This window comes from Antennarius striatus, chromosome 10 (genome assembly GCF_040054535.1).
Source record: "Antennarius striatus isolate MH-2024 chromosome 10, ASM4005453v1, whole genome shotgun sequence".
NCBI classification, from domain to species: domain Eukaryota; kingdom Metazoa; phylum Chordata; class Actinopteri; order Lophiiformes; family Antennariidae; genus Antennarius; species Antennarius striatus.
In genome coordinates, this window is record NC_090785.1 from 3037321 (window position 1) to 3054275 (window position 16955).

The 16955-nt window shown below is 39.7% G+C and overlaps 1 protein-coding gene across 2 annotated transcripts in view; it reads left to right on the top strand.

Moving 5' to 3' along the window:
- Positions 1–16955, top strand: part of fstl5 (follistatin-like 5) — a 127274-nt gene that overhangs the window by 81472 nt on the left and 28847 nt on the right. For both annotated transcript variants that reach the window (XM_068325573.1, XM_068325574.1), the window contains exons 8-9: positions 2056–2222; positions 9899–10019. In XM_068325573.1, coding sequence (XP_068181674.1) covers positions 2056–2222; positions 9899–10019 — 288 coding nt within the window. The remainder of the gene's footprint in view (positions 1–2055; positions 2223–9898; positions 10020–16955) is intronic.

Below are 16955 nucleotides of genomic sequence, written 5' to 3' on the forward strand. Positions count from 1 at the left end.
ACAATGGAGGTAATGGGTTCACAACAGGATGGCTATATTAAAATGAAAACAAATAAATGAAAAAGCTTGTTTTAGCTTTTCATAAATTTGATACTGATTGACTCCTTGATGAATGTTCAGGTTTCTCATCTCTGCCTTTATTTTAGGCTCAAATGCATGCGCACGTTTATGGCGGCGGATGCCACAATAATAATAAACATGTATTATAATCGTTTGGTTAAAATTCATCTGAGTTTAGTTTGTGGATTGAAACCACATTCGGGAGGTAGTTTCGTAACGTATCAATGTCAACATCAATGAAGTTGGACAGATATTCATAGATGACACAGTTAATTGATTGATTGTTTGATTGAAAAGGTGACCATTACAGTTAAACCATATTTCTACGACAGTCAACTTTTGCAAGGCGCTGCATGCATCTCAAACTCACTCGGACTGAACCCACATGAATAATTCTTGAACAGTCAACCCACACATTTATGTTCAGGCGCTGCAGTGAAATGTTTGTATTTTAATCAGGCATTGTTTTGTCATTTTGTCCATAAAGCTGTGAGTAAACTTAATCAGAAATGGCTGGAAAGGCAATTTGAGTCTTGGTAAACATGATCACCCTGACTTTTCTTTTTTATTAGTCTAATGATAAGCTCAGAATACAAAAAAAACTTTTATTAAAAGTGTAAAAATGAGGCAGCAACTCAACTTTTGATTACAGTTAAATGAAAGAAGTAACAGAACTCGACACTCGCCTCAAAATCTACCACTCCATTAAGAGTATAAGAGTCTAAGTTAAAGTTCCACCGCGCTGGAGAATGAATGGCTGTTATTAATCCTCCAATTTTACTGTAATCCTCACAGAGATTTTCCCAGACTTAAGGAGGGCCAAATGATAGATTAGACGTCTTAACTCCTAACACCTCCAACTGAAAAGAACCCCAAGTTTTCAAGAGTCTCAAGGCTCTGGTCTGATTCTGCTGGATCTAACGGTCTATTAAGTTCAAAAAGGTCAAAAGAAACAACAAGTGGACCAAACACAGCAAATAAGTGAGAAGGTTAAGAAAGCATTCAGAAGCAGTGGGCTCGGGGTCCGCTGGAGTCAAGCTGTAATTGAAGGCGCTCTCATCCTCATTCTCTGGGCGGTGGAAAGTGAACTGTCTGCTGGACCTGCTCTTTCATTAGGTTTTTTATTTCATGCCCTTAGGAGCAGAACAAATTGAGTTTCTGTTTCCTTTTGCTTCGTTGCTCATTACCTAAGAGAAGGATTAAAAAGCAGGGCTCTCGCAGGCCAGTGTTACATAATACCGTCCAAGAATGGACGAGTTTGACTGGTGCTCATTGTTTCATCAAAATTAAACAAAAAGGTCCTTAATCAACCAGAGCCTCATCGCTGAGTGTTTGTTTCGAACAGAAGGGAACACAGCCGTGTGACATCATCGCAGTTTTTTAAGAAAAGATTTTCGCAAAAATATTGACTCTAGTGTGACTCTTCATCTTTTACAACAGTGTGCATAACTTTTTATACTCCTGATTCTAAAACTGTTCCTGGTGAAAACACACATCGTTACTTTTGCACCATTACCCCAACCCCCCAAAAGAAGACGGTCGGTAGAGAAAAAGACGGCGATAGCAGAAGATCCATAAATTATGCAAAGTATTTACAGAACACTTAACTTAATTCCTTTTTATTACTTTGCAAATTGCAATAATTGTGTCGCCTCGGTACATCTTTAACTTAAAAAAAAAAAAAAGAAACCAAAAAACAATCTGCCTCCATCGCGCAGCAGCTGCAAATTGAGACTGTCTCACATCTCGTTTTTAGGCTTCATTAAGTGTAAAAATGTGGGCAAAACACAGATTCTGGCAATTGCGAAGCACCTCGGCAGTCGTGTGTCTCTGAATTGTAAGATGTAGAAAAAAAAATGTCCACCAGATCTTCATTATAGAACGTATATAAAGACTCAGCTCTCCTCAAAAAGCTTGAAAAGTGACCATTAATGTCTCAAAACTCCCATCCTCCTCCTCCTCCTTGCCTAACACCTTCTTCTTCTTGCCCAACAGATGTGTACATGCTCGTCCTCCCGGATGACCAGAAAGTGAGCGTCACCACTATAACTGTGGGCCAGAGCGCCGTGATGACCTGCGCCATCGCCGGGGAGCGGAGACCTCCCATCATGTGGAAGAGAAACCATCAATATCTGAACTCATTAAACCTGGAAGACATCAATGTAAGAGCCCATAGTTACCGTCCTCTCTGATTCATTGTTTATGAATGGGGACATAAGAAGGATATTGATTGCAATATGCGTAGTTGACGCGTAGATTCATTGATTGATGAGTGCATAAAGGGATTTATAGTCAAATAGCTCCGACACCTGCAGTCTAATTATTTCGTTTCAGGTTGGGGAAGCATCATCAATTTTAACGACCGGCCCATTTTGTGCGGGCAGCTATAAATTTCATATAATTTCACGCTATATTTTTCCTTGTCGTCTTTCAACTTTAATTTTTCAGCGGCGGCTCGGATTTTCAGCACATTTTATTTGACTGTTGGCGCTGGTTTTTATGTACTGTAGGTCTGACAGTAATCCAGGATGTCAGTTTGTGTTCTCGGTGTCTGTGTTTAGAGACTGCTAGGAGGGACGGGGATTTCAGACAAAGAAAGAAGATAAAGGGGGTATTCCAAAGGGGTTCAGCCCTAGAGGAAGGACCTACTTTTGCAGTTCTGCGAAAGACTTTGTGTGTATGCATGCACGTGTGTGTGTGTGTGTGCATGCATGTGTGTGTGTGTGTTTTAATTCTCAGCCACAGCCCCAGCCAGCCCTCTGCTTCACTTTCATCCACATCAAAAGGAGTAGGGACACTTGTGTGGCGAGGTAGAGAAAAGGCAGACGTCCTTTGCCTTTTCCCTTTTTCCATTTCTGTGTGACAGGGCTCGCCAAGATTAGTGCGATGCTGCTGTGCATAATTAAGTCAACAGTGTCACAGAAGATAAAAGGGGACTCGGCGAAACCGCTAATGTAACATTAAACGTTGATGACCCTTAAAATGAGTAAAGAGGCCCCCCCCAGCTGTCTCCAGTCATCCTTGGCACCATCGACCGGTGCTGAACAGAACTGGTTCTGGTTGATGGTGATCTACCCATAAAGAGAAGTTTTGATGCATTGATTTGATTTTTAAGTTTCTGCACATAATAGAATTTTTCTATTTTAGAATGCTAATTGCTTGTATTTTTAAAACAACATTCAACATTACTTCTTAACGTCTGGCACGCACATGAATTTAAATTGATTTTTGGAGAATGAAAATTGGCTAAGAAAAGTTTGAAGTTGATGAGCGTGAGTCAAAAAACAAATCATTAAATGTTAGAAAAACTTCATGCACACATTTGCCATGTGCTAAACACGTCTGTGTGAAACTTTTTCTACATGAGAAAAGATGCCTTAGCGACATGCTTTTATTGCAACGGGATGATTTCGAACTGAAGGGGTCATCATTATACGATGACATTTGGTGAGTTTACTCTTACTGACAAGATTTTTAGCTATTTTTTTTATCCAAGCTTTTATTACAAAAACATATTTCAGCTCCCGCGACTGTTGCCGGGGGATACGCCATCTTCTAATGGCTCCAGTTTTAGAATGTAAACAGGTTCAAAGGGTGTGACAAAAAAAAAGAAGTGTGAGATTACTTCTCCAGTGTATAATGGGGAGGAAGGAAATGGTGCGGGGTCAACACGTAGCTTTAATGTATTTTTCATTCATATATTTTTTTTTCTCGGTGAAGTGTTTTACTTATTTGTTTCTGCAATTTTAATATAACAGTTTTTGTTTCACCTCTTTATTACCGCCTGAAGGTACACTGCTGGGTTCAATGTGCCGACCCGTTGTGATCATCACTTTCCGATCAGCTAATATCCAACCTGTTATGTTATACGTATGAAGTATATTATATATACTTCTTGGGGACAAATGTAGTCTTGACTACTGACTTTTTATTTTCACATCAATATTGATTATTTTGTGTTAATTTATTCAGAACTTCAATATTCAACCAGTTTTTTTTCTTCATTTTTTGAAGATTGTGGAAAACAAAACATGTCATTTTTTTTGGTTTTCTTCCATCATAACTCTTGGAAAAATCATCCAAAGATGATTTCATTTCATGAAACTCATAACCTGATTTTAAAAAAAAGGGCATGCAATCCACACTGTGTTACAGGTGAGGTTTGGACCCACATGCAGAACACCAGAGGGGAATTTCATTTTCATAGTTTGATTAACAAAAATTCCTACAACAGGTTTCAGGTGAACAGATCAAAAAGGAAAATCCAGGAAACAAACAAAATTTCAAAAAGAAACCTGAAGGTTAGGAAGGGTTGGTGACGGTCTGAACCTGAAATGAGGTCTGAGCTGACCTTAAGTAGGCGGAGCCTGATTGGAGATGGGAAGCAGGTGCTTCAGCAACACAGGTGAACAGAATGAGTGGATTGAGTGGGAGTGAATTCAGGATACAGAGGATCTGAACTGAAACCATAACATTCTGTATTTTAATTATGCTACTTTGGTACCCCCGGGGCTTTTATATTGCCTCCTGATAATGTCTCTATGGTACATAGAGCATGTTAGGTTGATGCCAGAGCAGCGACCATGTAGAAGCAACAGTTTTCCAAACCGTCCTTTCAGACTGAGAACTCGGTGTGCATTGAGCCAGATTGTTAGATATGATCGTTATAAATTCTGAGTTTTTATCCTTCGTGAACGTACGCATTACATCTGGAGTAGCTGCCCTCACACAGAATAAAAGAAAGAAGGATGAAAATAAGGATGAAATGACTCCATATAGGTCGTCTTCAGAAGCACAGGGATTCCAAATAGACTGGACAAGATGTTGAGACTTAAAACCAAAGACTTCGCTGTTGCTACGAAGCTAATCTTCTAGCATGCACCCTGTCTGATATGGATGCATGTGTTTGGACATGCGGAAAATGCGCTGTTGAACAGGATCTGCCTCAGCAGAGGTCTCCTTCCAGATGTGTGCGCGTCACATTTTGTGCAACATTTTGTGAACGCTTTTTAGATTTCGCCGAATAATCCATCGGTTTAGGTCGATTCAGCCATGACGATGTCACTTTTACTTTTAACTTTTCCTTTAATACGTATTATTTTCTGACTAATGAGCGCTGCTCCACCCAGTAAGGAGGAATGGATTCTGTCTGCATCCACTGACTAATTCTATATTGCCTTGCAGTCAATCTCTGTATAATTGCTGGCTGTTAATATGTTGAGCATCCACTGCCGGTCAATTAGAGTGCTATTCCTGTGAACACGCATGGGGGGGGGGGGTTATGTGTTCTAATCTCGCAGGCCTTTCAAGTTGAAGAACGCGGTTATTTCAGAAATTTTTGTGAAAATTTCGGACGGAGTGAATCGCGCGATAATCCCAGTGGTACGCTGGTATCCCAGAGTGCAACAGAGCCTGGCTAAATTTTGACAAAAGCAGCTTACTGTAATTCCATGAAGTTGACAGTTGCTGGCTGTTGCATCATCATCTGAGGCCGTCAGTATTTCAATCCTCCCCGACTGACCGAGCCAAAGACACAGTTGTGTTGTGTGCATGCTTGTGCATGTGTGTGTTTGTGTTTGTGTGTATGTGTGTTTGGATTTAAGGATACAGATTATGCAGTCCCAGAAAGAGTTTGGAAGATGAATGCATTTGGTATTTTGGAATTTAAAAAAAAAAAAAGGTTTTAACTAAAAAGCATTTGGACAAAATATTTTCTGCAATTTATTCATCAGAAGGTTTTTAGAATATTAAATCCCGGTTGAAAAATGTATGTCCATTTAATACAAACATTGTAATCATCAAACATGGATGTTTATTTAAAACAGACATCGTGTTTTTTGAAGCTTTCAGCAGGAGTAGATGTCATATCTGAAGTGTTAAAATCGAAAGTGAATCTTCTTTCTTATCTCGTCCGCTGGAATAGCTGTTTTTATCTCCTCCGTGATGCTTTGGTGCCTTACTCTGGCAGCTTTCACACTATCTCATTATCTCATATCTGCATTGTGGCGATGTACCATATGTAGCATTAAATCCATACGGGTTTTCACATTTATTCAGCTCGTGCCACCTGCTGTTGTGTACTTTGTATTCTCTCTGTGTCGTGTTCAAGGACTGAACAAAATCTGTACCTCTATGATATAATCCTGATCTAGGTTGAGGATTATTTTGTTTCATGTGATTCATTTCTGTCCAGCGCTGTGACCTTTCTGCTATCAAATCTATTTATCTACTGAAATCCCTTTGATTGAACTAAAATTCTGAATGTTTGACCTGTTTTCCAACAGATCCCATCACAGGTAGGCTGTTCTTCTTTTTCTTTTTTTTTTTGTTTTGCCTAAGCATATATTTTTCTTCACTCACCTTTTTATTTTCCATATCCACAATAACCCCACAAAGCTTATGAAATGACAATAAATGCACAATGTTATCATCATAGTAAAAAAAAAGTAAGAATTCAGTTAAAATATCCAAACCAAAAGCATATTTTTCCATCTTCTTCTGATATGTGCCTCTCAGCCTGAAGCCCAGTCATTCTGAGCTATAAATAAAATACAGTCCAAGGTTATGTAATTTATTTTGAAAAGGCTTAATAATTTCCTCAACAGTGGTCCAGCTAAGGAACATGCAACCGATTGCAATGTGATGTCTCATTTCTGAAGAGATTAAAGCATAAAAAAAAATCACAAAAAAATATTCAGGGTTAACAGCCAGGCTATTTAGATTAGAGATTTGATTTAAGAGAAAAAAAGCTAATATTTTCTGCACCGATATGAAATCCTCCATTCATTTTGAATGTTTTTATGAACATGAATCTTAAAACACACCTTGTTGTGATGTGGAAATGTCATTCATAGTATTTCAAGCATTGAATTTTTACAAATAGAAAAGGAAATTTCTCCACCAGCCATCATCTGAAGCGTCTCGTCACAAACCGGAGGTGGGCCCTCCAATGAGGTGGCTCTTTAATATCCATTCAGAGGTGACCTGGGAGTGACAGCTTTATTAATTATAGTTTCTTCAGCTCAATGGCCTATTTGTAAATCCACCTCTACCTGCCCTTGCCTCCCGGTCACACGCTCCCCTGCTTCGTCTGCAGGGGAGGTGGGTGCCGGTGTGTCGCTGATAGTTGAAAGGAGGGTGCCGAGGTGAGGCAGGGGGTATCATGTCGACAGCCTCCGCCGTGACTCGTTCCACCCCTCTGAGTTTCATTTCTCCCCCACCCCATTCATTTTTCATTTAAGAAGGTGACACAATACGTTCTCAGTCCAAGGGGCCAAAACGCGTCATCGATTCCCCCTCATATTGTGCAGCTCTAACGCTTCACTCATCCTGAGCCGGTTCTCAGCTTGTAGGTTTAGATCGGAGCAAAACAGGGACAAACTGATAAACATGTAAACACAATACTTGAATTCCTCGCTTGTCCGGAGAGATTTAAAGAGCAGCCGAATGCCCAGATGGAAACAGAAAAACAAAAAAACAAAAATGTGATTGAAATATTAAAAACCATTTAATAAGAAATTCAATGTTGGTGTTCTAAACTCTTCTGAAAGAGGACTTGTAATAAGCAGTCTGTCTTTGTTGCTGAAAGAATGCTGTGTTCACTTATAATAAATGAGGAGCGCGGGGCAAAACATGGACATCGTCAAAGGCTAAAGCTCACAGCACAAAATAAATAAGTAAATAAATACATTATATATGAATTATTTTTATAATACGCTGCAACAATAGAGAAAGAACACTTTTTGGCACGTGGCCTCAATCAATCTGAAAAAGTTCATTAAGAGTGAGCTTCGACGTGAGTTCCTTTCTGTAAACCCGTTACTGTAACCAGCAGTTCTTTGGTTTCTAAGAAGGTTGGTAATATAATAATTTGAATTTATGTGCTAAAAGTACCATCGAAATTTTTCTTCACTGGCTTGAAAAGAGATTTCATCGTGAATGGTGTTAAAAATTAGACCAACCAATTTTCCTGCTGCACTGCAGGTCCATATAGTTGCTATAGTTGGATAACTATAACTTAAATCATCTGCGTTCTCTTTGGCTTAGCATCCAACAAACACCCATGATGAAATTCTTTGCAGCAGACTGGTTCTGCTGGCATCAGAATGTAATTGAGTAAAGATCTTGGCTGCTCAGCGTCTGGATGGTACCGTCTATATCCTCTTCCCAGACGCACGCAGTCACGGCCTTGGCTGAAAAAGACTGTTGAGGTCCAGAACAACCTATGCACTCATCTTCTGGGATTCTATTTCCATAATTGGAAATGCAGCTACTTTGCCAAAGCAAAACAAAGACAAGAATAGATTGAAAGTGAGATTTACCAAAACAGGATACCCAAATGCTGAGGGTAGCTTTTAGTTCCTTCTTTGCAAGAACAATTATGTCATTGTAGAAATTCCTGATATTTTTATATTTTCATATAGCAAAAAACACGTGTAGACTATTAAAAAAAAAGTTTTTGATCACGGCTAAGGTAGACTGCCTGGACCTGCAAATACAAAAAGTTATTCACCTTAAAATTAGAAATACGGAAAGGTTAATGGAATCCGAATCAAATGAAAAGAAAAATAAAGACAAGTTTGAACAGAGAAGAGAACACAATGACAAAAGATAATGAAATTGCTTGGAAAGTGGTTACAAGGAGTCTGAAAACTGATATTTTGAATGTCTGAATTACACATTACTGCACATCAATTATTCATTATGGCCAAAGCAATATTGTTCAGGAAGTACATGTCTGCACTGCAGCCATTTAATGATGGGGCAATTTGATGGATGCCTTTCATTATTCATTTTGAAAGTAGGAGTTAAAGTTAAATACGTTAACTTTTATCTTTCATTAAAATCCAAAATATGACCTTTTAGCTGGCTGGAAATTATCAACCCAGAACAGAGGAAAGAGTTTGTTTCATCTTAAGGAAACCATTAAAACCCATTCTTTTTTATGCAGTTAATTCACCGGAGGAATACCGTATGAATACTTTATTTAAAAAAAAAGGCTTGTCTAGACCGGTTTAGATTACTTTCTTGCCACAGTGTGATCTTAATAAGATGGCAGACTTTCAATCTGAGCCGTCACGCAGACACGCTGTCAATGGAGTCATTAGCTTTTGGGGGCTTCTATGTGTGCTACAGCTGAGTCATTAATTGTTTGTCCCCTTTCCTCGTCCGTGACCACTCTGTGCATCCACCGGTTCAATAATCACTCCACAGCATGAATTAATTATGTTTTCCGTTGGCGGGGCATCATGATCATCCTGGATCGCCTTCCGTTTTCTTTAGAACTGGAATTGCGGCATGTTGTGTTCATTTGTGTGACATGTGGGGTAACGGGAGGGCAACAACTCACCATTTGAAAGATCGCGATTTTGATTGACTGCCGTTCTTCTGTTTTTTTGTTTTTTTTGTGTGTGGAAAGCTTCTGACGGCGTGTAATTTTCCAGACTAATCAATTATCGTCTCCGTCGCTTTCCATCACATCTTTTTCATCTGATTGAAAAATGGTAACTGCTAGAAAACTATTTGTCTAAACTGGGATTTTTGACAGTTATTTTCCTTCTCTAGCACCAATTTGTTTTCTGTAGCACCAAATGGCTTTAACGCTCGACAGAGATTGATGAGCTTTACTCTGCAATGTGCCTTTTTTTGGGGGGGGGGAATATTTCTTTGTTTTTATTTCCTATTCTATGAAGCATGTTTGTATTCTCATCCACACACGTTACAGACTTGTTGCAACTGCATTTTCAGCTGAAACACCTTCACCCATCACTCCTGTATTTTAGTATTAAAACCACCCGTATTTCCTTTAAATTGCTCTTTCTCTTTTCGTACCCGGTAGGACTTTGGGGATGACGGCTCGCTGTACATCACCAAGGCGACTACGACCCACATGGGGAACTATACTTGTCATGCTGATGGCTATGAGGAACTTTTCCAGACCCACACTCTACAAGTCAACGGTAAGAGGATGCCAGGAAGACAGAATACAACACAAAAACTTTATCCCCTCTGAGCTCTGCTTGAAAAAGAAAGGTATGTTTTCTCCTGTCACTGGTTGAACTGGTAAAATAATCCCAGTCCGGAGGTTATAATTGCAGCTAGATATGATGGTAGCTCCAGCTGGCTATAACTGGAGTTGGTCCACACATACAGTAGTTGACCGTGTGGTTGGATCACCAAAAACTGGTACTATAAAGATTATGAGTAGTTGTACAGACATTGAACTCATATAACAGTTTTATTTGAAAAGTTCCACCAATAAATACAGTAATAATTTCCTGAAAATTTACCATTAATGCCAGAAGGCAAAAAAACAAACAAAAAACACGTGAAGTGATTGCAGACGCCCCCCCCCCCCAAAAAAGGAATTGCTATCATTGAATGAACACTTATCTGGATGTGTTTGACCTCAGGAATATTATAGAGAATTATAATTAGAGAAGTAACAGATACACAATGAGGATTTTTAGAAAGAGGATGCTCATAAAAAATTATCTGTGCCAGATGTTTGTTTTAGGAATACAGTACTTTATTACAGGTTTGGGATTTTACTGCTTTTGGCTCATTCCTTTTTTTTTTTTTAAGCTTCATCTGTGGTTTGTGTCAAGTTAACCATCCTTTACAGTTTTTGTTATCATCTGATGGTGTATAATAAGCATTCCTTACATGTCAGCCAATCAGAACGGGTCGGTTTCATTTTTTTAATTCACATTTTTGCCTTAAATATAACACAAAATGACAACAGTGCCTTCAGTATATCCATTAACAACCAGATTAATTGGATATTTGTGTACTTGCACACTTCTTTGAATTAAATATTTGTTTTTTGTTTGATCATTCAAAATTGTTTCGTCAGTTTTGATGCTTTCTCATCGGTCAGGACATTTATGATACAAGTTTTATTACATTTTCGATCAGGGTAAGTACGTTCTGTTATAATTCCGTTATTTAGAAATCCACTCTTACATTGGGTACAAGAGTTTTGTATTCCACTTCATGCAAATTATTTTGGGATAGACTAGTGTAGCGGACCTGGAGAGGGCAAAAGATGACGCTTGTGTCCCGTTTTCCTTCCACTCTGGTCCTGAGGAGTTGACTAAGCTCCGCATCTTCATTACGTTTGACAGTTCATTATCACTCTTCTAAAAGATTATTCCAAGGTTAATTGCAATGATAAACAGGTTGTGTTACACCAACTACTGTGTTTACGGCAACAGAATGAGTCAAATGAGACCAATTACTTTTGGACATAATTGATACTGAAACGTCCAGATGACCTTTTAACTACAGACTGCGAATTTCACATTCTCAGTCGGACTGAAGTCTCCGTGGACCGGCTATTACCCAGCCTTGGTGCCGAGACTTTCCAAAACCCAATTAAGAATCCACTTAAAGTGGGTAATTCTGAGGGTGTTAATTCAGAATGCTGTCACTCAGACTTATTACAGAGTCAGTATCTGGACAGGAAGCCCATCAGGGGGGAACTTTGGACTTCCCTCCAAGGAGATTTTTCAGGAGTAAAACACACAAACAGAATCTAAAATATTCCTGTTCCTTTAAATTCTTATTTATCTTATTTTCAGTAAATAATATCCACTCATTTTTTATCATCTGTAGGGTTTTCTTTGGAGCAGCGAGCCAATTTCACCCACACAAATCAATAAACTTACATCTAATTTGTACTGTGGCTGCAAACTTTGTCCACTGTCTCAAACACTTTAGCAGAAAACAAATCATTGTTTGGAGCAAATTAATGAAAGTCTTTGCCTGAATGCCTGAGAAAACTCCGCTGTTTGGAAAGATGAATTTATTTCTCTAACCTGAAAAGGTGCTTTTTATTTTGAACACATAATTTGGGAAAATAAAGTATTTCTGAAGGGGGAAGATGTAACAATACGGGTCCTAATGTTGTGTTTGCTTCTGCTTGGCGGCGTCATCCTTCCAAAGGTCATTTGCACTTATTAATGATACATAACACAAAGATTACTGATGCGATATGCAGCTGCAGTTCTTTGTCAATGCCATTTCATTATTGCACTCTCACAGTTTTGGATCTATCTAGGTGTTGTGTTGCCCCTGGTGAATCTGAAGGGTCTGCCGGAAAATTTAACAGTCATTTGTTGGGACTCCGAAGTTAGGGAAGGGGACACACAGAAATCCGATACGCCCGGAGGTCAAGACTAAGCCCCTGTGGCCTTATTAGGAAGTAATGTGACTGCCACCGTATAAGCCTGCAAGGTTAGCTGCAGGTGGGAGGGTAAGGGATGGTGTGTGCTGATCCCTGCTGCAAAACTGACCCCTTGGGACTTAGAATGTCTTCTTTTTTTTTCCTGGAAAGGGGGTCAGGACTATGGAACCATTGCAAATAAGTGGATAAATAGTATTTTAGCTCAACTCAACGCACAGCAGCATCTCTGGAGTTCTCAAGACTTCCTGGGTTGATGTAAGAACACACTTATATCCAACTCTGAGAGCAGTTTTTGTTTGGAATTCTGAGCGTAATAATCTAGAGACGTTTCCTATCTTTTTGGTCCAAATGTCCAGGAAACGGGACACAACAAACAAGCCTAAATATTTTCCCACCGGCCATAAAACAGCATTAAATAAAATGTCATTAGCAGCCCTCCTCACCTCTGTGAAGCACAACTTAATGTCTTTTATCTCTGCCTCCATTATGCTCTTCATTTGCCCTTTAAGCATGATCACCTCTGATTTAGTGTCGCCTCCCACCTGCAGACTCATTTTGCCTTGATGTCTTTCTTGATTACCGCTACGACTGGCAACGGCACACCCGGTACGGGTAATCCAAGCCCGGGATAAAGCCAACGTAATTTCCTAAACTTTAGACAGGGTCATTGAGAACACTGTTGAACACGTGGCTGTTTGGTGGCTGCACCATCTGAAAAACGACCTGCATGTAACTCAAATATCCTTTCGAGTACCGCATCCGCTTACTTTAATCCCTGTAAACCAGATATCGGTGTGGATCTCTATTACCCGATCATGATCCTCATGCTAATATTAAATTCCATACATGTAACACGTCTGACCGAAGCTAGGCTTGAAATGACTTTACAGACGCATTTGAAGAGAGAATAAAGTTGAAAAGGTCAACACTTGGAATACGCAAACAATCAAGAACATCAGTTCAAAAGTAGAGGAGGTTTAAAACAGACCTTTGCAGCAATTCTGTCATATAGAAACACCACTAATTTAAATGTAAAACTGTGTTTTTCACTGGTTCCTAGTCAGTTGTCAAAATAAGGTGGATTCAGTGGTGTCTTTTTGATGCCTTTACTTTTTTTTTTCTTCTTTTTTTTGAAGCAAGATCCAACCTTAAATCTCAATCATGAGTCTTCCAGGCGTACCTGGAGATCTCCTTGTAGTGCGATGGTGTAGAGGTGTTTGTGTGGTCGTTTGCTTTTGTGTGTATGTTTGGGTCCGAGGCGGCGGCGGCGGCTCATCGTCTCGAGGGCCACGGCCGACGGGAGCCTTGCTGAGTGATTGACGAGCGGCTGGGGAGCTTTATGATGGAGCTGTCAGCCCTGCTGTGTCACATTCTGCTGGCAGTGGCTCTCCCCGACTGCTCTCAGAGGCACATCAGAATGCAACTTCCTCTCTCATCTTGTCTGAATTGAGTTTTGAGTGGGAAAAAAAAAAAGAAAAGCCCACGAAACGGCTGCCTCCTTTCATTTTCATGTCCAGCCAAAGGAAATGGAGATTTGCACACAGGAATTGAGTTTACACATGCGCTATGTTGGAGTGTGTAAGTGGGTATTTTTAAAGAAGCACAGAATATACTTTTTTTCTTCTGTTTGGATGGAAAGAAGAATTTTTACGGTTCTCTGCAGCTAATAAGGTTTTTAGGGAGCTGCCAGAAGATGTGGATTTTACTGTGAGGGAAGGTAAAGTATTTATTGATGTCTTGGAGAAAAGAAAAAAATTAAAGCCCCATCCATTTAATCAAAACGCTGCAGAAAGACACTAGAGATAGAGCACCTTGCATCTTTTGCAAAATTAAACACTTCTTACAAAACTATGAAATCTTTTATTGAAAAGTCGCGTCACGGGACTGCGTTTGAACCACTGCAGCGAGAGTTTTATTTTTCAAAGTGCTTGAAAATATCGATTCAAACCAATCGTGGTTTTTGCTTTTTGTTGTTTACTACATATTGTACTCATCAATATTGTACGTCCATGTTGTTCACAGAGCTGCGTATAGATCACTATAAAGAAGTTCTGGACCTAAATGTGATGTTTGGAGAGGGAATCTCTTGAAACAACGAATGAAGAGACAAAAAAAGTGCTTGTAGTTGTTCAGGTGTGAGGTTTAGTTCCTTGGGTATAACTTTGATTTAAACAGTGCATTAATCCTCACAATGCATTAATTTTTCTTTTAATTGTGAATAAGTGTTGAGTCAAGCTGTTCAATTTAATTTTAAAATCTTATCTGGCACCAAGCCGAGGTGTCAGGAAATGAGATTCTACGCCAGGTGTTCCGTATCGTCGCTCATACGCATCAACAGCGTCGACGACGTGACGGTTTCAATCAACACCAGACATTCTCTCCATGAACCGCAGCTGCTTCACACTGCACTGGGTAACTCTGATAAAATAATAGTAATAAACAAATAAAGAAATAATTTAGCACCGTCTAGTAAACATGTGACAAACTCATGGCCCGGTGGGCGCCACGTCATTTTATGTGGCCCACGAGAGCATAAAAGGTCAGACTGTCTAAAAATTAAATAGGTCAGAGGTGTGCTTTGACAAAAACTACACTTCCCACAATGCAGTAATTCAGCCCTTTTTTAACTGACGACGTTTTGAACAAAGTTAACGTCCTAACTTGTGTTAGGAACACGCAAACATGTTTTTTTGTGCAACTAATTTTTAGAGTGATTTAACATTAAGGAGTAGTTAACATTTATTAACTATCTGGCCCTTTGATGACAGTCGTTATGCTGATGTGGCCCCCTGATCCAGTGTGTCTGATGCTACTTGCGAGGATCCACCATTCCTGAATCGAATCCACCAATCAGAGCTGGTCAAACGCCCCCCCCCCCCCCCCGGCCCTGATTGGTGGTTTGGTTTCAGTTGCCGTTTAGTCGTCGATCTTTTGATGCAAACTTCGATTTTTGAAAATGTAATTCCTTGAAAATTGGCTCCGTGTGGAAAACACCAGTCTACTGTTGCCATGTGAACGGCCTACTGGTCTGCAAACTGTGACATCAGATCATGTGATTAAAAAATAATTTCATTTGCCAAACACACTCATAGTCACACGGGAACTAGTCTGAACTGAAATCACCTTGCTAGAAATACCCCCCGCCCCCCCCAGCCACCAAGAGAATTCATTGACGTGAACTTTTCTTGGGCCTCTGACTAAGATATGACCTTTATTTATCTCCATGGGTTGCCAGCAGGGATTGCGGCAATCCCCTCTGGCTACTGGCTCCTGCATGTCTCTGACTGCTACCCCCCCCGTCCCCGCTGAGCAGCAGCGGTAACTGATGGACAGCAGTCACACTTTGACAGTAGAGATAAGTACATCGGATATTCCTGGCAGAAGAACCTATTGGAGCTAATGCAATGCAAACTGTGGAGCCACAGCTTTTAAATAGCTTCTCGGCTTGTTAAACTTGTGAAAAGGCTGGAATTCAGGATTTAGTGAAGACGCTTATTCACTGATGTTTGTAATTATATTATCCATCAATAATTGGCTATTAGTGTCACGATATGGAGGGCTCCTTGAATGTCTTTAATTAGTTTAATCCATCACTCGTCTTTTTTTAAATTTCTTTATGAATAGAGAGAATAATGTGATTGTCAAGTCCAAGTCTCCAAGGTCAAGAATAGACTTTCGTCTTCGTCTTTCAAACCAATTGAATGAACTGTGTTATTGTGGAGGAAGATGTTTCCCTGGTCTCTCGTGGAGATGAAATCTTCATTGCAAGTGAGACGTCCTGATTTAATAAATGAAAAGAAATGAATTGATTGCCTGACAAAAAAAAAAAAAAAAAAAAGCATTTCCATCAGCCTGATAATTTATCTCTAAGACTGAATTCTTCCCCCACCGATATTTTCGGGGGGACATAAAAGTTTGCAGCGCAGGTAATTTAGAAGTTATGGCTTTAAATGGATTCATTGCTGCCTTTGAAGCCGTTTCCATCTCAAAGATGATTTTTTTCTCACACATTTTTTTAAAACTCAATCGAGAAATCTTCATTACTCAACCTGCAAGTCTGGCTATGATTGGTCAGTTGTTCCTCTATCCACTGCTAACCCCTCATCCATAGTGTTCTTCTCTATTTCCATTCCCTTCAGATGCTGCATGACTTCATTCCATGTTTCGATTGCCAGTTACCTTTTCAGACGAGTGAAGTTAATTACTGAGAAACATGTGAGATAGATTAGTGTATTAAACCCTCAAAAACCCACTGGGATGCAGTCGGCGGAGTTGAATCCAGATAATAAACCAGTTTTAATACCATTCTCGGAGGAATAGCCGTTGAAGACATCTTCATGACGTCCTTAAATCTAACATGACCTTCTCCAACTGCAGTTTCTGCAAAAAAACTATCTATAGGACTCGACAGAGCAACAAACAAGAGTGCATTTACTGCTCTGAACTCTATGCTGCACTTTATGTGGCGCCAAAGCCTTTTTACTCAAGTGTCACTGAAACCCACTTGGATTTTACTATTACCAACCACCGCGGCTTCGATGCTGATTCTGAAGGCATGCGGATCTATTCTGATTTAACTCCATCACATTAATTAACAAGCTTTGGGAGATTGCCTGAGAGGTTTTATTAATGAGACGCTCCAGGGATAAAAACCGGTCGATCCGCGCTCGCGCTATACGGCTGTTGATTAATTGGATGTTTGGGGTTC